Source organism: Moesziomyces antarcticus, assembly GCF_000747765.1.
Source record: "Moesziomyces antarcticus DNA, scaffold: scaffold_v10013, strain JCM 10317, whole genome shotgun sequence".
NCBI classification, from domain to species: domain Eukaryota; kingdom Fungi; phylum Basidiomycota; class Ustilaginomycetes; order Ustilaginales; family Ustilaginaceae; genus Moesziomyces; species Moesziomyces antarcticus.
Genome location: NW_014638997.1, coordinates 108,117 through 126,004, shown reverse-complemented (window position 1 = coordinate 126,004; position 17,888 = coordinate 108,117). Strand labels below are relative to the sequence as shown.

The window sequence follows — 17,888 nt, the reverse complement described above, 5'->3', positions numbered from 1 at the left end:
CGTGAACGATTGCGATTCGATGACGCAAAGGCAAAGCCATACTAAGGCAATATTCGGTCACGTGAACATAACTGGCACGATGGCGGAGTGGTTATCGCGTGGCACTAGAATCAATGCGCATTCTAGAGCAAATTATCCTGCTCAACAAATACATGCCATTCCCTCTGGGAGCACAGGTTCAAATCCTGTTCGTGTCGTCTTTTTTTTGCCGAATTCCTCTCTGGTCCTGACATAAATGGTGCTGGAAGGTGGAATCGTCCACCTCGGCAGCCAGTTTGTGTAGGGCGGCAGTTCGGAGTAGGATGAAGATTGCCCTTCGGTTAGGGGAAAGGATGGTGGATTGGGCGCGGCGAATTCTTGAATTGGACCCTGAAGGAGTGGTCTTGGCTCAGCCGGGCAATTTCGCGTGCAGCCTCCACTCTCCCTCATCGTTGTGGCGAACGACCATTCTATCCACCTGCGTTCGGGTCGGGAGTCGTTTGCTGGAGTCGTAGCAACGATGAGTACACGCACAGCTATGCGCTCTTCTCTCAGGCTGCAGGCTCGACGTATCGGCACGAGCACCCGCGCTCTGCAATCGCACAACGACCTGACGGGCGCCGACAAGCTTCTGGACGACGCACGGCAGCTCGAGGATGAAGAGCGCCGTGCCCTGGCCAAAAAGTCGCAGGGACCGGATCCGAACGATCCCGCGTGGACGGGAGAGGAGCGTGTGCAGGATACCGTGCTGCGGATGGTGATGGACAAGTACAAACCGCTGCGCATCCGTGGCGACGAATCCAAAGATCCCGCCGACGAAAAGATGCGACAGGGCATTCAACAGCCCTCGGCCCCCGGCCCGGCCTCCACTGAGCCTCAAGCCGTTCGGTCACAAGACTCTACGAGCTCCATCCTGGGTGTCGAAGCCGAAGGCGGGTACGAAGGCGGACGGAAGCTTCCCAAGACGCCGGATGCCAAGCCGTGGCGTGCGGTGTACGTCCGACCAGCGCATTTGGGCAATGCGGCCCACGAACCGAGCGTCTACTACGGCCAATTCCTCAAATCCTCCTCTTCCACCATAGATACGGGAATGAGCTCCGAGATGCGCACCAAGCTTCGTGCCGCAGGTATGGCGGCCTCCATCCGTACCGACGACCCCAAAGCCATGACGCAGCTACGTCAGGGGCTCAAGTCGGCCGAGCGACGAGGGAAACTGGTGCGTGCGCGCGAAAGCGTTCTCGACTACCAACTCTCCAAATCCTCCTCTTCGGAGGGGGTTGGGGATGAGGTATCGGATGTGACGCGCGACCTGCAGTTGCAACTAGGCCATGCACAGGGCTGGGACAGTGTTGTGGAAAAACGCATCAAGGCGGCTCAGGAAGCGGGCGTGTTCAGGCACAATAAGCTGAGGGGCAGACCGATCGAGCGCGACATGGACGAGAAGAACCCCTTCCTGGCGCGCGAAGAGTACTTTATGAACCGCATCGTCAAACGCCAAGGCGCCGCCCCACCCTGGGTCGAACTCAACACCGAACTCGAGGCCCAACTTCAAAGTTGGCGCGCGCGATGTGTGGATAGTTGGGTAAGGCGCGCGAGTCGGATGATCACCACTTCCCACCTCGCCTCGGGCCTCGAACCCGTTTGCGCGGAGGCAGAGGCAAGGACGAGGGGGGAGAAGGCGTTGGTGGAGTTGGCTACGCGCTATAGGGATGCAGAATGGGAAGCACGAGAACGCGCCTACCACACACACGAGCTGGATCGACTCAACGACCTTGTACGAAGACACAACCATCTGGCGCCGTTTACAGCACGCAAAGGGCTCATGAACCTCGATGTCGAGCTGACGCGCATGTATGCGCGTGCGGTGCCGAGACTCGTGCGCGAAGTATCGCAGCTACTTCAGCAGAAATCCGGGCTGCCGGGGCACACGCTCGATCGCGCACTCGACCGCGCCGAGCCCGTGACGTACGACATGTGGGGCCGACCGGTGCGCGCGACCGACTCGACACCCGGCATCTTTGACGCGTGGTGGGGCACCGCCACTGCCGACCGCAAAGACCGCCCCAGCAACCCCAACGCGGCGGGCGATACAGCCCCGCACACCGTGCCATCGCTCGGCATCGTCGCGGCCATCCAGCGCAGCCTGCAGTGGGCACGAACGCGTCTTGGCGGCTGAAAGAGAAACTTTTCGAAAGCGTTTCGGAATTGCAGTCTGTGCGTGCACTACGCCCTCCAGAGCAGGAAAGCCATCTGACCCAGGTCTGTTTTGCGCCGCGAATCGAGAGTCAGTACTTTGTCGCCAAGCCACAAGCCATATCATCTAGGGAGACAAGACGTACAAAAGTAGATAAAGTGTTTGGTCTCGTGCGTGACGTACGATCCGTAGCGTTGGCCGACGACGGCGTGCCAGGTGGGACCGAACTTCTGGTCGAGCGTGCGCTTCACGTGGCCCGCCATGTCCTTTTCGACGCTGAACTTTTCGAGCGCGTCGTAGGCGATCTCGATGGTTTGAGCTTGCATGTCCTCGGCCATGTCGACGTTCTTGATGACGGGCTTGAGGTCGCGCACGTTGGATGTGGCGTCCGCACCAGCGGCACCAGCGAGCGAGGGGGCAGCTTCCGACGACATGTTAGCAATCGTGTTGGTCGCGTGAAGCAGAGAGAGAGAGACAAGACCAACACCTTCTCAAAAAGCGGCGCTCAGTCCACACCTGGGAAGGCTCGGGATTCGCGCGCGGAGGGACGACGGTCTAACATTGATAAATTGCTTTCGCGCGAGAGAGCTCCAAAGGGTCCTCTGCAGGGCGGTGCAGCGGTGGACCCTGGCTGAGTCCGATTCGCCACCCCGCACTCGACCCAGCCCCACCATCTCGACACCATCTCGATTCTTGGCGGCAATCAACCATGCTGCTACGGCCTTCACCTGGACGGGCGCGCGCCGTGACGCGCTCGGCAGCGCACACGCGACGACCGCGTCCATCCACCGCGCTCAACGCGCGCCCCACACCGACATCCCGCATCGCGCTCCTCTACAACCCCGCACACATGCGCGCCGTCTCGCACCGATGCTACTCGTCAGCCGCCCGTGCTCCCCAACGCAGCACGCTCGCTGTGCTCAAGAAGGTGCTGCTGCGCGCCACCCACGCCCTGCGCACCGGCGCTCTCCGCCACGCCACACGTGTCTGGACTCCGCGCCACGTCTTCGCAGCCATCAAGATCGCTGCCCCACACGTACGGTCGTCGCTGCTGCGCGGAGCTGCCGATGTCTTCCGCGCGACGTCCTCCCAGAACACAGCCCGCGCCGCATACTCACGCTTCACCTCGCCCTCGGTCGGATTTGCCCGAGGTGGTCTGTCGGGCATCGGCGCGCGCCCCGCCGGTGGCCAGCTCGCACTCTCGCCCCTCCGAGGCGGCGTAGGCCTCCAGTCCGCCCGCCAATTCTCCTCGGGCGGCGCACGCGTGTTCGACAACCTCGTCGTCAACGCCCCGCTTGCTCTCCGCCTCGCTGCGGACGAGATCGACGACAAAGCCAAACTCGCCCGGCGCCCGCCTGCCACTCCGCGTCGCTTGGGTGCGGCCCCCAACCCGCGCCGCACAGGCACCACTTTCAGCACCGCCAAGCTCGCGCGCAATGCAGCTGTGTTTGCTGCCACCCCGCGCAGCATCCCCAGCGCCCCCAGCGCACGCAGCGTGGCCGAGTCCTGCCCCTCGGTGATGGGAGACGAGGAGCCCGCGGAGATGGGGATGTACTTCCGCATGCCGCCGCCCAACGCCGAGGTGGGGACGGTGGTGCGTATGCGTCTGATCGATCCGCTGTACGACGCACTGGGCGGACGCGATCCCGCCCCCGGGCTGCAGGGCCGCCTGTTCGACCGTGCGTTTTTGCACGACGCATGCACCGCGCTGCAGTACGAACACGCGCGCTACATGCATGCCAAGGCTCTGCTGCGCGTGCTGTGGACCCAAGATCTACTGGACGGAGCACGGATCGATATGGAAGATCCCGCCATGTGGATCGTCCACATTCCCAACGCGTGCCCCGGTGATGTAAGAAGTGCGATGGGAGGCGTCGAGTTCGGCTGGACCGCGTGGTGCGATGTTGAAGGATGGGGCGAGGGGCTGGACTGGTCGTGTGCGTGGGGGGCAGAGTCGGAGCATAGCTACACGCAGACGTCGCAAGAGGACGACTTTGAGATGCTCGACTTGTCGCTGCCCGTGTCGAGTGCGGAGGGTGTCAGCGAGCGTAGTAGTAGCCTGTACGACTCGCGCGCCAGCCTCTAAACGCGGCGCCGATTCGAGTCGCCATGTGTGGTGGAGTTGCTTCGGAAATGCGAATGTTCGGACGCTGCAGTGTGTGTGTGTGGGGTGTGCGAGTGGTGTGCCGGTGTTTGATGCGCGCAGTGCAGTGGGAGCGTTTGGAAGTGCTCTGGCTGTTGGACGGTGCGTCGTGAGGGAATGCCTGGTCGTCTACCGAATGCGCGAGTGTGGGATGCGAACCGAACCTGGCTGAGTCTACATTCCGGCATGGCCTCGCAAAGAGACGCTTGTATGCACACGACGGTTTGCCCTTGCCGGCCCTTGTCATGCAAACGGTGGCCACCATGCTAGTTAGAACAGGTGATGCCGAGAATGCACCAAGATTGCCTTGGATGTTGCCACAGACACCACCACCTCGCGCACTTGCTGGGTCGTCTCTTCGTTCTGTACCACTGTGCACACGCAGCCATCGATCATCATCCACACACGCACCGGGCCACTCCGAAAAAACCTGCAATTTTGCTATCTAAACCGTCGCCCTAACCTCGTTCTCCTTGTCTACGGGTGCTGTGGCCTGTTGGGCTTTGCGCTGCTTGAGCACGTTCTCGATAAAGAACTCGCCCGCCTTGTAGCTGCTCCTCACCAGCGGGCCACTTGCGACATACAGGAACCCGAGCTCTTGGGCGCGCTTCTGCCAGTGCGCAAACATGTCGGGCTTGACATACTCGTGCACCTTCATATGCCTCTTGGTCGGACGCATGTACTGTCCAAACGTCACCACGTCCACCTCGGCCTCGCGCAAGTCGCGCAGCGTCTGTTCAACTTCGGCATCTTGTTCGCCGCACCCAAGCATGATCGAGGTCTTGGTGATCAAATCCGGCTTGACCGTCTTTGCGTGTCGCAGAACAGCGAGCGACTGACGGTATTTGGCGCGTCGATCGCGCACCGACGGCGTCGTACGTTCCACCGTCTCCACATTGTGCGCAAACACATCCAACCCAGATGTGGCGACCTGCTCGATACACGCCTGATCGCCCGAAAAGTCCGGCACCAACGCTTCGACCAGAATCTTGGGCGACTTGGTCTTGATCTTGCTGATCGTCGACGCAATATGCGCCGCCCCTCCATCCACCAAATCATCCCGATCCACCGAGGTGAGTACAATGTACCCCAGTCCCCAGCGCGAGATCGCCTCGGCCGTGTTCTCCGGCTCGTGCGGATCGAGCGCCGCCGGAGTGCGCGAGGTCTTGACGGCACAGAACCGACACCCGCGCGTACACGTGTCGCCCATAATCATAATCGTCGCCGTCGCAGTATCCTTATCACCGGACCCACCCCAGCACTCGCCGATGTTCGGACACCTCGCCTCCTCGCACACCGTCGACAACCCCAGCCCGCGCAGATCCGACTTGATGCGCGTATAGTTGGCGCCCGTCGGGATCTTGGTCTTGAGATGCTTCGGCAAACGTGCCTCTCCCACACGGCCCATCTGAACCCGACCCGCACCGGGAGAGAGCAGCGAGTCGGCATCGCCAGCGGCAAAGTCGTCGATCGACAGGTCAGAGGCGAGCTTTTCGCGGAACGCCTGCATGCGTGCCGAAGGCTTGGCCTTTTCGGCTGCATCCGTGGCGTACGTCCTCACCGAAGCAGGCGATGCCGTCGACAGGGTCGAGGAGAGCGCCGCGCGCGAGGCGGTGGCAAGCCCGCGCGATCGCGGCGTGATGTGCGCGGTGTTGACGGTAGGCGGACCCCACTCGGCAAAGTGGTCTCGCTGTGCCGCCTTGCTGAGTCCGAGCCGGCCGCGCCATCGGGGCCAGTGCACCAGCCTCTCGCGCATATCCTCGAGATCGTGCGCCGAGCTCGCGGGCGCCAGCGCAGCGCGCAAGACGAGCTTCGAGTCGGTGGTGCGCAAATTACCATACCAATCGCCGTGCGGGTATACGAGCGCGTTGGCCGCCCACGCATGTCCGCCCACGTGGCTCACGGGATAGACGCGCACGTTCTTGGGCGTCTGCTTGCCCGCCTTGATCGCGGCGGCCTGGTGGGCGCGCACCTCGTCCTTGAGCGCCTGGAGGACGGCGGTGCCGGCAACGCCGCAGCGGCAGTCGCGCGCGGCATGCGTGCAGACGTAGACGTGCGTCTCGTCGTCCGGCTTGGCACGTCCGGTCTGTGGCTGCGCAGCGGCGAGCGCGTCGTCGATGCGCTGGCGAAAGGCGCCGCCGTTGTCGAGCGTGGCGAGCGACACGGGCGCGAGCTTGGCCATGGTGCCGTTGGTGGTGTAGGCATGCACGACGAATCGCTCGTCTTCCTGCGCCGAGTTGGGCACCGCACGCATCATGCGCGACGTCGAGGCATCCCACGCCTGCAGTCCCGCCTCGCTGGACGAGACGGCGCGAGCGTCGCCAGCCGAGAACGAGATGCCGTACCCCTCGAGGCTGCCGCCCTTCTTTGCGCGGCTCTCGAGCTCCGAGAGGAACGGCGACACGGACTCGAGATGCGAGGGCCATGTGTCGGCTGGTCGTGCATGGTCGTAGGGATGGATGATGAGATGCACCTTGTACGAGGGTGATGTGCCGGCGAGCGGCAGCGGCGAGTAGGGCGCTGCGGGGATGTTTCCGTTGTCGTCGAGGGCGATCGAGAGATCCTGTCCCGAGACGGAGGTGTCTGCGCGTGCAGCTGCGGCGCTACTGAACAGCCTGGCTGGCGAGGTGGGTGGTTTGGCAGCGACGAGGCGGGTGGCGGGCCTAGCTGCGAGCGACTGAGACGGGAGGGTGGCGGCGGCTGCCCTTGAGCGAGCGAGACGCGGCGCCACAGCGCGCAATGACGCGGAAGACGATGCCCAGCAGCTCATGACGCAGTGGGCGAGGATGGAAGAGAATGTGGTGGAGAGGCGAGAAGCAAGGTGCACGGTGCCACCCAGGGTCTTGAAGGTTTGAGGGCACAGTTGCTCACGCCATCAAATCCGAGAAACCCTCCAATCATCGCCGCGCCAAATCGCAGCAGCGAACTTCCCCCAAAAAATCCCTGGAAAAGCAGTCAGGAAATCAAGGCTTCGCTCGACTCGGTGGCGAGAAACGAAAAGAAAGACGGAAATTGCGCCGACCAAAACGCCGGAAGTCCCCAACCCCAACGCACTGCTGAGCCAACGATTTTTGCCCAGGGTCAAAGTGTTAGATCGAGTCCACCCCGCTCGGCTCTTTCCGCTCAGCTGCTGCTATCCACGCAACGATGCAGCAGGCATACGGTAATGGCAGACGGACGATACGAGAAGAAAAGGACTGTGTTCATACTAATACATGCGGCGGAAGAATGTGCGGATCTGGCTAAAATGAGCAAGCCAAACTCTAGCCGGCAAACGAACCCATCTTGAGCTGCTCTTCGAGGCGGCGAATCTCTTCCAAGCTCTCGCTGTTTTCGATGGCCTCTTCGATGGCCTGTCTCTCTTCCTGCGTCAACAGTCTTCTTGACGATCCGTTCAAGCGACCTGGTTCGAACGTGCGGCCCTTTGCGACGCCGGGTGCATCGATGTCCATTGCGCCGCTTTGGCGCATGATGCCTGCTGCCAATTCGGAGGGCTGACCATCTTCGGTCTGCATAAGGTCGCTTGCTAGTTGGCGCTCGCGGTTGGTGATGCGTTGGTAGTCGAGCACGCGCACCTGGGGTAGCTTCCAGATGACAAGCTCGCGGTAGTGCTTTTCGCGACTCGCCGGGTTGCCCATCAGACACAGATACTCTAGCCGCCTGCACTTTGCCAGATGCGCCAGTTCGGCCAGATCGGCAATGGCATTGTTGGTAAGCGTGAGTGAGCGCAGCGCTGGAAGGGACGAGGCGAGACGTGCGTCGATGCGCGATATCAAGTTGTTGCCCAGTTGCAAATGCTTGAGCTGCTGCAGGAGCGGAAAGTTGCCGAGGAATCGAATGTCATTGTCCGTAAGGTCGATGGCATCGTTCTGGTCTCGCGTCACACCGAGGTTCTCGATGGCAGGGATCTTGAGCCCGCGCAGATCGAGCTCGCGATCTTGCAGTGCGTTGATCGAGGATTGACTCCGCGATATCAATTCTGGTGTGAGCTTCATCGTGGGCGATCCCAGCTTGGTAGCAGCTGATGGATGGTGGATGCGATCGATGGACCCCCGCGCCAAAAGTGGAGAAGCTGCTGCTGCTACAATTAATCCAACATTTCCCGCCTTTCCGTCCATCCGCAGCGCACCCGCACCGCATCACGTGAGCCAAAGGCGCAGAGAAGAAGAAAAAATAGCGATTCGAGGACGCCAAAAAAAAAAAAAAAGTGGATAAAGAGCAGCCCTTCTCGCTTCGTGAACAGCTTTCCTTCCCACCACATCCTCCGTCTTCAGAACATACCTTTCCGACAGTTTGCACCGCTCGTGTATCGTCCGGCCTTCCGACATGCTTCCTGCCTCGTGAGGGTTGCATTCCGTCGACACCACCATCGACCTTGGCCGCCATCCCTCTCCACTGAGTTTCGCCCCGTTCCTTCCCCTCCTCCTGCCCTGAGTCCCTCTCTTCTTTCCTGCTCCTTCGCCCTATTCCTTCCCCCCCTCTTTCTCCTCTGGACCTAATTCTGCCCGCTCTGTGCTCAAACTAAGCCGTAGCGGTTCCTGGTGAGGGTCCAACAGTAAACCACTTGTGGCGCTTCGGCGCGCGCAGGTGGGGCATGTGTGGTGGTACGGCGTACTACACATTCGCTACGCTGCTGCGCATGCTAGCCGCGTCTGATCTCATCAGCGCCTCGTTGGCATGGAGTCTCGGGCGGGTCCTTTTTCAGTTACTGTAACAGGTGCTGGAGTGTTTGGGGCCTGTCTTTCCTGGTCGGCGAGGCCGTGGTCAGGCCGGCAACATCTTCTCTTTCTAGCTGAGGTTTATTCATTGTTGTGGACAAAGCAAAATGCAATCGCATGCTTTGACATGGCAACCTCGTGTGTGCAAGAACCGGCTCGTGGTGGTACGAGGTGGTGGTGCGAGCGACGTCGTTTGGCGTTGCAGCTTGGCTGAGGGTCTTGGGCATGCCGGAGATTTCTCCGAGCCTGAATTTCGACGCGGCGTGACTCTACGGCTGGCGGGGGCGCTGCATACCCCGCGGACTACAGACTATCGCCGGCTGTTGCTCCGACCATGTGGCTTGCTCTGACTCGTCAAGCCACGATGCAGTAGCAGCCGGGCCTCGTTCCTCGGCTCTGTACGGACAACCACCACCGTCTCAACATCCTGCTGCATGAGCACCAAGACACAAACAGCATCCGCGATGGGTGATGCCAAGACACGCGATGACGAGCTGCCACCCATCTCGACGCTCCCCGACCTGGCAGCCGTTGAGCTAGCTGTGCGCTCGACTTCACCCCGCGCATCGGTAGCTGCGTTGGTGCCGGTGGCTGTCGATGCGGACCACGTGCCGCCTTTCTCGCAAAGCGCGGTAGTGTTGCTGCTCAACTTCCTGCTCAACATGACGTTCTTCATCATCGTGCCCACCTCGGCCGCCTACGCAAACCAACTCGGCGCCTCAACATGGTTCTCCGGCCTAACCATCGGCATCTCTACCCTGATTGCCGGTCTATTCCTCGTACCGTTTTCAAAGCGATACAACCGCGTCTACCGCTTTCCGATGCTGTTCAGCTCGGCATGCATCTTGGTGGGCGAGGTGGTGTACGCCTTGGCAGGTGCAGCCGATACTGCCTGGCTCATGTTTGTCGGTCGTGTCATTCTGGGCGCAGGGTTCGTGTCGTGGATGTACGTCAAAAAGTACATGACCGACGCCGCGGTGGTGGGCACACACAAGCGCACGATGATGGCCGCATGCTTAGTGACGACCCAGGTGGGAGGCATGGCTGTAGGGCCGTTCATCGGAGGATTGCTGTCCAAGCAGGTTAGGCCCATGGACGACGAGCATCGCATCTGGAACGGCTTCACCGCCAGCGGATGGCTAATGGCCGGGATCTTTGGCGGCTTCTTTGCGCTCACCTGGTTCGTATTTGTCGATCCAGTGCAGCTGGTGCCCAACTCGCAGCTCGAACTGGGCGCACTCCCCGCAACGCAGCCAAAAATGACCGCAGATGCGCCAAGCGAGCCGACGCTGCGGAGCATGGTGCGCGAGCTCAACGGCGCACAAAAGTTCTCGGTGCTCACCATGTGCTGGTTCAGCATGGTCAACTTCCTCGTGCTGGGAGCGTGGGAGGCCAACATCCCGGTCTTCGGCCAGCTGCGATTCGGATGGAGCGAGTATAATGCCGGCAACGTGATCGCGCTCGGTGGCCTGGCGACGATGCCCATCCTGTTTGCGCTCGTATTTGCCGCACGCCATGTGCAGGACCGACTGATCCTCGCTGCCGGTCTACTGTTTGGCCTGCTGGGGCTGTCGCTGCATATGGGCAGCCTCGAGAGTCCGGCGCATTCGGCCGTGGCGAGGTTGGGCATGCTGCATTCGCTCAACTTTGGCTCGTTCTTCACCAGCTGGTTCCTGGTGGCGCTGGGATACAACATGTTGACCACCGTCACGCTCTCGCTGCTGTCCAAGCAGGTTCCGGCCAAGTACAACGGCTTGACCTCGACAGTGATCCAGCTGAGCAACTATTCGGGCAGAATCTCGGGCGCGCTGTGGGGATCCACCATCTACCAGGTGGGCCAGTTTAGCATCGTGTCGCTCGAGCTGGCGGTGACGCTGATTGGCACGTTCCTGATCGGCTTCATGTGGCGCAAGATGGACGTGCAGCGCGGGTAGCTCAAAGCTCAAAAGCATCGCAATATCTCATTCCATTCCTACACCTTTTTTTTCGGGTGGGGAGAGACAGACAAAGGCAGAGGCAGAGGCAGACGAGGCGCGCCGGGGCTGAATTTGTTGATGCTCGGGCCCCTATTTCAAGAGGCGGCGTGAGAACGACTGTTTTTTCCGAACAACGCGGCGCCAAGCGAGACTCGAGCGGGCTGCTTGCTCTTCAGGGTCCTCCAAGAGGGTCTCTCCTGTCTGCAGGGCGCGCGCAGAGTGAGTCGCGTCGACGGCTCACGTGGGGGCTGCCGATGATGCCATGCTTCAAAGGCCCTGCACCTGCATCGGAGAGCAATCCAACGCTGGCACAGCATCACGAGACCGTGTAAATTTAGTGATGATGAGCTTATGACCAGTGCCTCCTTCGCCCCAACAAAGCGTGTCCGAGGCGGTTGTGCTTCGGATGGGCCGAGGTGGGCCCGTGCTGCCCCTATCCGCCGCTCACGCGTCTCGAGCGTGCCTGAGCGTGCCATCGTGTCGGATCAGCCGAGGCTTCGTGTATGAAGCGGCCTTCGCCCGATGACGAGCCACATCGACGATGCGATGCGAGTGTGAGAGTGTGATGACGCCGCGCTCGGGGGTGAGACCAACAACGCGTTGGTGGGGCGAGCATGTGTTTGTGGGTCTCGCAAAATCCAATTCACCGTTCATCAAGGATGCTCTTTCTCTCGACTCGTCCCAAGCCAGCACGTCGAGCACAGGGTTGGAAGGCACTCTCGTCCAAGTTATGCGTCATGCGCAGCCAGCGCCAACTCACGCCGGACCCTGCCTGAGTTGACTTCAGTGAGCTGCGAGGTGGCCAAAGAGAGCCCGGCACTGGCGAGCCACCTGCATCGGCTTTGCTGCGAGCGCATCGTGCGCATCGGCCCTGCCTCGCTCCACATATTTCGCCGCGCGCCTGCTCTGTCTCGCCTCCTTCCCGCATCGACCTGAAATCGCCCTCGTCATCCCCTCCTCCATACTCCTCCATACTCCCCCTCATCACCACCCGCAATGCCTTGTTAATGCAACTCCACTGAGCGCATATCCGCGGCTCCAGCCTCGCATCCACCATACAATCGGCTGTCTGCGCACACATCGCATACCGCTACCATTCCATTATCGCGCAGCACCAATCCCATGTCGCTTCTCGTCGCCAACATGCCGTCGCCACCACATCGAGATCGCATCGAGCCGGAGCCAGAATCGCCGGGCACATCCGGCTTCAACACTCCCACCGCCTCGTCCGGTCACCACACCCCCGCCGCAGGTTACCGCACCGCCGCAGGCACCATCTCCAATGCCTTCGCCTCTCTCTGGGGCGCCTACAACCAGCAGCAGACCAACGAGGGCGGTCCGTCTCGCTTGCGTCCAGAATCCTCGTCGCAGAGCCCCAGCGCTTCCCCCAACATGTCCGTGCCCGGCGGCTGGGGCAACTTGCTCAGCTGGGGCCCCGCAGCAGCGCGCCAAAAGACCAGCAACAACAACACACAGACGCTGCGCAAGTCGGCATCTCCCACGCGCACCGGTCGCGCAAAGTCCGGCCGCTCAAGAGCCGCCATCCCCTTCGACATCTCGGCTCCAGTCGAAGCTACATCCGTCGAAAAGCACGATACCGACCACGCCCACCCCGGCGACAGTCGCACACCAGACCACCACTCGCTCGGCCAAACTGGTACGATGCCAAGCCCTCGTCGTTCTCCAACAAGCTCGCCGCGTCGCCGTCCCTTAGCCGGTATCTTTGAAGACGTGCCCGCCTCTTCGCCCCCTCACACCCCGGCATCCCACTCGCCCACCTCGCCGCGTGCGAGGCTCGTGCATGACCTGCCGCCTCACTCGCCCTCGCTCAAGCAGGAATCGCCCAGCGGCGCGTATGCCACGCTCTCCCGCCTCCAATCCAGGTCCTCGAGCACCAAGCTTCGCTCCGGCTCCGGCTTTCTGTGGCCGTCAGCCACGCCAGCCAGCTCCGAACCCTCCAACTCACCCATCCCACACCAGCGTCCCGCAGCCAACTGGAGCGAAGCCATCGCTCGCACAGAGAAGCTCGACTCGTACGTGCGTCGCATCGTCTTCCAGGCAGGCCTCGACTACGAGACGCGCCCCATGGTCGTCCTCGCCGCATGCTGCCTTCCTGATCCAAAAGAAGTCGACTACGATGCGCTCCTCGACCGCATCATGGACACCATGGACCTCTTTGTCGAAAACGACTACACCGTCGTCTACTTTGCCGGCGGCGGACACCATCGTCCCGGCTGGAACTGGATCTGGCGCGCATACCGTCGTCTCGACCGTCGCTTCCGCAAGAACCTCAAGAAGCTCTACATTGTCCATCCCACCTTCTTCACGCGCTCGCTCCTCCAGTTTGTCAACACCGGCGCCTACTTTGTCTCGCCCAAGTTCTCCAAAAAGGTCTCGCAGCTCTACACTCTTAGCGCGCTCGCACAACACGTGCCGCTCACCCAGATCGACATCCCGCCCGAAGTGCTGCAGTGGAATGCAAAGTACGAGAGCCACGTCAACCTGCCCTCCAAGGCCTCCGACGCTCTTGCAGGCCAGGACGCCACGGACCGCGTGTTTGGCGTGGATCTCGTGCGCCTCATGGGCGAGTACGGCGAGAGCGGCGGCGTGCCGCGCGTCGTGCGCGACTGTGTCGACGCCATCCTCGGCGACTTTGACGGCATCCGACCCGCCGAGGTCGAGGGCATCTTTCGACGCTCGCCCTCCTCGGCGCTGCTCAAGACGGCGCAGGAGAGCTACGACCGGGGCCATCCGGTCAGCCTCGAGCAGTACCGCGATCCGCACATCCCCGCCGTGCTGCTCAAGGTGTTCCTGCGCTCGCTGCCCCGGCCCATCTTTGCCGCGAGCATGTATCCGCTCATCCGCGCGTGCCCGCCGCCGCCGCTGCCCAACGCCCAGGTGCCCAGCGCAGTGCACGAGGCGCAGGCGCAGGAGACCATCGAGTATCTGCGCACGCGTCTGCTGCCGGCCATCGAGCCGAGCTGTTCGGGCATCCTGCTGTCGTACGTGCTCGAGATGCTGCACAAGGTCGCGCAGCACCGCGAGGCCAACAAGATGGACGCGGCGAATCTCGCGACGGTGATTGCGCCCAACCTCGTCTCGAGCGGCAATGCGATCAAGGACGTCATGATCTGCCGCGTCGAGGGGATGGCCTCCATGACGCTGTCAGCGCAGCCGCCGGCGTCGAGGTCGCCGCAGCTGCGCAAGGCGTCGCTCTCGTCCAACGCCGACACCAACACCACCACGCTCGGCTCCATCGTGCGCTTCTGCATCGAGCGCTACTACGAGATCTTTGACGAGGTCAACTTTGGCGCGCAGTCCAACTCGGTGCAGGAGCTTGTGGATGATCTTGGCAAGGATGACGGCAGCCGCTCGCCCTCGATGGCGTCGAGGCGGCTGCCGAGCGTTTACGACACGCCCATGTCGCAGCACGGCGCGCTGGGGCTCGACGCACGAATGCACCGCCGCGGCGGCTCGACGCAGTCGTCGGTGTCGGGCGTGTCGGTGTCGCAGCCGCCGTCGCCGTGGGGGATGGCCGGCGCGAGTGCGTGGCACGGCGGTGGTGCGGACGAGGATGACGACGACCGGCGCTCGGGTGCGACGGGCCGCAGCATCACGTCGCGCGACGGCTACCGTGCTCCAGCCGGGGTGCACCGCGGTACGATCGCACGCAACTCGTCCGGCTCGCTGCGGCTCACCAAGGGTCGGCTGGGCTCCAACACGAATCTGCGCGGTAGCTTTACGCCCGCCACCGCCTCGGGACTCGCCAGGCCCTCGGGGTTCACACCGGTGAGCGCGCCCGCAGCACAGGCGGAAACCGACACGGATGCACTCACGTCGCAGCTGAGTGGCGTGGCGCTTACGGGCGCCAATGCGGTAGCGACCTTTAGCTCGCCTGTAGCCGAGAGGACGAGTGTTGCGCTCGGGGGCGCGCAGCCGCTAGTTGTGGGCGGAAGTAAGGCGCTCACGCCGACGTCGGGCAGTTCGTCGGCATCAGCATCGCCCGTGCTCGCGTCGAGCCCGCACTGGGGAGTCGCTCGGGGCGGCGGAGGTGACCAGCCGCCTTCGCCGGCCGCACGCCGCAGGGAACGTACCGAGCTGTCGCAGGTGGACGAGGATGACGATGCGTAGCACACCTTTCGGCCCGAGGCGTCTGTCATGCTTACTTTTTTGTCACCGGTGATGTTGCGCGTGTGAGCAATGTGGTGGTGAGCTCAAGTTATGGGATGGAGAGGGTTGAGTGGGCTTGAAATGCACAGGGGTTTGATGGTGAATGGGTCGCTGGGACTCCAGAGGATTTCCTGCGTGCGACGGATGGAGGTGAGCTGTACGGCTTTGCCGGGTCCGGGAATCGCGAGTTGTTTCGTGGGGATGATGGGCTTTGTGAGGTTTTTGCGGGTTAGAGTGTGCGGGTGTGGTTTTGCGGAGCGATATAGTGGCACCACATGACTGGGGCGTAGGTAGTCTAAGGCTGCGGTTCAGATGAGGCGATTTGTATCGTTTTGTCAATCGTAGACCTTGCGACAAGGCTGGGGCAAATCTAGGGCTCAATAGGGTGGGCGCTGCACAAGGCTGGTAAGAACCGCCCAAATCCCGGGCCAAAGTGGGGGTAAAACTCAGCACAAACGTAGGGCAAGCGTAGGATCAATGTTGGGTAGAGCTAGGGCCGAAGCAAAGCTAGGGCACCATGCCGCGGGGTGAACCAGGGTCAAAGACTGTGCAACGCTGGGCAACGCCGGCCAAAGCAGGGTAAACTCGAAGGCATACCTGGTGAACTCGGTGCAAACGCAGCGCAACGCGCACACCGATGTCAATACTGTGGTGCCAATCTGCGCGACCCAGAATAGAGCCAGGGTGACGCTGGGCAACCACGGCAAAGCTGGAGCAGACTCAGGGGAGGAACCACGCACTGAGCAGTTCTGGGCAATGCTGAGCAGGGTCGGATCTAGGGCGGCCCAGGCGGAAAACTGGGCGGACCAGGCCAAGCCGAGGGCAGAGATCTAGGGCAAATTCATGGCGACGCGCAGACCAACGGCAATGCTTGGCAAGACCAGCGCCAACGAGGGCCAATCCAGGCGGAAAGCTTGAAGCACCCACACACGCACAGCTCAAAACCGACGCAAAGTGTCAAGCTATACCGTTTAGGGGCGTCGGCGGCATTGAGAGTGGACGAGATGCACGGCAATGGCAATAGGATAGTCCGACAGCACATTCAAGAACTCGGACAGCACCGACATTGGCGTTGCACAGCATTGACACTGGGGGCGTTGGACAGCATTGACATTGGCACAGTTGGACGGCACTCAAAATGGAAGAGCTCGACAGCACTGAAAGTGGGACCGGTGGGCAGCACTGACATTGAGAGAGAGGTGTGTATCACGTTGAACGACTCGGACAGCGCTGGATATGGGAGAGCTGGACTGCATTGAACGTCGGGGACAGTTGGACAGCGCTGACGTCGAGAGCATCGGGCAGCACTGGCATTGAGAGCGCTCAAGTGCACCGACAACGAAAGTGTCGTACAGCACTGACAAGGGGCAATTCAACTCGGCAAGCAAGAGGTCCGGCTACTGGCTGGCTTTGCGGTCCCTCACACACGCACCTACACTGTGGTCCGACGCGATCCCCAAGGCAATGGCATCGGAAGAGTTGGACGGAAGCCACCTTGGCTGTTCGCTCGCTTTACGCTCCCTTGCACGCTCACGCTCTCGCACAGTGAAAATCGATGCAAGTCCTAAAGCACTGGCATTAGGAGAGTCGGGCAGCACTGACATCGAGAGCGTCGTACCGCGCTGACATTGAGAGGATTCGATCGTACTCTCATACGGAAACTCGGACGAGGTGCGCCTCTACTGACCGGCGTAACGCCTCGCACGCTCACGCACACTGGACACCCACACGATTCTTAAGGCAATGTCATTGGACGGGGTAGGCGGCACTGCACATCATTACATTTCAAGAGCACAGACGTCGAACGAGTTGGTTGGCACTGACGTTGGGATGGTCGGGCCGCAGTGACCTTGGGAGAGGTGCACAGCACTGAAGAGAGAGGCGGGCAGCACTGAAGAAGAGAGAGGTGGGCGGCACTGACATCGAAAGAACCGGACAGCACTCTCGTTGGGAGAGATGCACAGCGCTGAACTCCGGAGAGCTGGACAGCACTGAAGTTCAGAGAGCTGGACAGACGCACCTTGGATGTGAGCTGGTGCTGCGCTCGCACACTCACGTCCACACACCGGAAGCCGATGCCTCTCTTTACGCAATCACATTGAGTACAGCTGGACAGCACCGACATTGAGAGATTTGGACCGTGCTGGCAATAGCAGAGTTGGATTGGCACCGACGTTTCGAGACTCTCACACGGGTGCGCCTCTACCAACGGGCATTGCGCTCGCTCGCACGCTTATGCACAGTGGGAACCGATGCGATCCCTGAACGCGGTGACATTGGAAGAGTTGGATAGCACCGACGTTGAAAAGTTTCACCGCACTGACAGCGGGAAAGGTGAGCGGCACTGCACATCGGCACAGTGGGACAGCACTGTCAGCGGCACATTCAGACGACACTGACATTTATCGGAGCTACTGTTAGATGGCACTGACATTGAGAGGATCGGCACTGCACATTGGCACAGTTGAACAGCTCTGCGATCAAAAGCGTAGGGTAGCACTTGCATTGGGAGCGTTAGAAAAGCACCGTACATCAAAAGACCCAGCACTTCAAGTGGGCATCCTCTGACAGCACCGAGGGTCCGACTAACTGTGGTCCGACGCATGAAGAAGTGCCGCTTGCATTACGCTCCCCTTGGACGCACAGTCAAGTCTTGCGCATAGACATTGCAACGCCCATGCCAATTGAGACACCTCTGCCATTCGTTG

At 61.4% G+C, this 17,888-nt stretch overlaps 8 protein-coding genes and 1 non-coding gene across 9 annotated transcripts; 5 read left to right on the top strand and 4 right to left on the bottom strand.

Moving 5' to 3' along the window:
- Positions 1–73: 73 nt before the first annotated feature.
- Positions 74–197, top strand: PAN0_t013d0001. The gene is made up of 2 exons: positions 74–110; positions 153–197. It is a non-coding gene; the product is annotated as a tRNA-Ser (tRNA).
- Positions 198–499: 302 nt separating this feature from the next.
- Positions 500–2,155, top strand: PAN0_013d4646 (uncharacterized protein; the record flags this gene model as incomplete). The annotated part of the gene is made up of 1 exon (XM_014799774.1): positions 500–2,155. One exon carries the CDS (start codon positions 500–502, stop codon positions 2,153–2,155), a length of 1,656 nt encoding a protein of 551 aa, XP_014655260.1.
- A 47-nt stretch (positions 2,156–2,202) lies between these two features.
- On the bottom strand, positions 2,203–2,607 carry PAN0_013c4645 (dynein light chain 1, cytoplasmic-like; the record flags this gene model as incomplete). Its single annotated transcript, XM_014799773.1, has 2 exons — positions 2,203–2,240; positions 2,319–2,607. 2 exons carry the CDS (start codon positions 2,605–2,607, stop codon positions 2,203–2,205), a joined length of 327 nt encoding a protein of 108 aa, XP_014655259.1.
- Positions 2,608–2,882: 275 nt separating this feature from the next.
- Positions 2,883–4,259, top strand: PAN0_013d4644 (uncharacterized protein; the record flags this gene model as incomplete). Its single annotated transcript, XM_014799772.1, has 1 exon — positions 2,883–4,259. The coding sequence occupies one exon, from the start codon at positions 2,883–2,885 to the stop codon at positions 4,257–4,259; it is 1,377 nt and encodes a 458-aa protein (XP_014655258.1).
- A 502-nt stretch (positions 4,260–4,761) lies between these two features.
- Positions 4,762–7,086, bottom strand: PAN0_013c4643 (mitochondrial Lipoyl synthase; the record flags this gene model as incomplete). The annotated part of the gene is made up of 1 exon (XM_014799771.1): positions 4,762–7,086. The coding sequence occupies one exon, from the start codon at positions 7,084–7,086 to the stop codon at positions 4,762–4,764; it is 2,325 nt and encodes a 774-aa protein (XP_014655257.1).
- Positions 7,087–7,579: 493 nt separating this feature from the next.
- Positions 7,580–8,311, bottom strand: PAN0_013c4642 (small nuclear ribonucleoprotein a; the record flags this gene model as incomplete). Its single annotated transcript, XM_014799770.1, has 1 exon — positions 7,580–8,311. One exon carries the CDS (start codon positions 8,309–8,311, stop codon positions 7,580–7,582), a length of 732 nt encoding a protein of 243 aa, XP_014655256.1.
- Positions 8,312–9,468: 1,157 nt separating this feature from the next.
- PAN0_013d4641 (MFS general substrate transporter) lies at positions 9,469–10,968 on the top strand (the record flags this gene model as incomplete). Its single annotated transcript, XM_014799769.1, has 1 exon — positions 9,469–10,968. The coding sequence occupies one exon, from the start codon at positions 9,469–9,471 to the stop codon at positions 10,966–10,968; it is 1,500 nt and encodes a 499-aa protein (XP_014655255.1).
- Positions 10,969–12,132: 1,164 nt separating this feature from the next.
- Positions 12,133–15,141, top strand: PAN0_013d4640 (rhoGAP-domain-containing protein; the record flags this gene model as incomplete). Its single annotated transcript, XM_014799768.1, has 1 exon — positions 12,133–15,141. The coding sequence occupies one exon, from the start codon at positions 12,133–12,135 to the stop codon at positions 15,139–15,141; it is 3,009 nt and encodes a 1,002-aa protein (XP_014655254.1).
- Positions 15,142–15,224: 83 nt separating this feature from the next.
- Positions 15,225–16,784, bottom strand: PAN0_013c4639 (uncharacterized protein; the record flags this gene model as incomplete). The annotated part of the gene is made up of 7 exons (XM_014799767.1): positions 15,225–15,459; positions 15,634–15,687; positions 15,778–15,839; positions 15,921–16,010; positions 16,182–16,268; positions 16,468–16,487; positions 16,613–16,784. 7 exons carry the CDS (start codon positions 16,782–16,784, stop codon positions 15,225–15,227), a joined length of 720 nt encoding a protein of 239 aa, XP_014655253.1.
- Between the last annotated feature and the right edge of the window lie 1,104 nt (positions 16,785–17,888).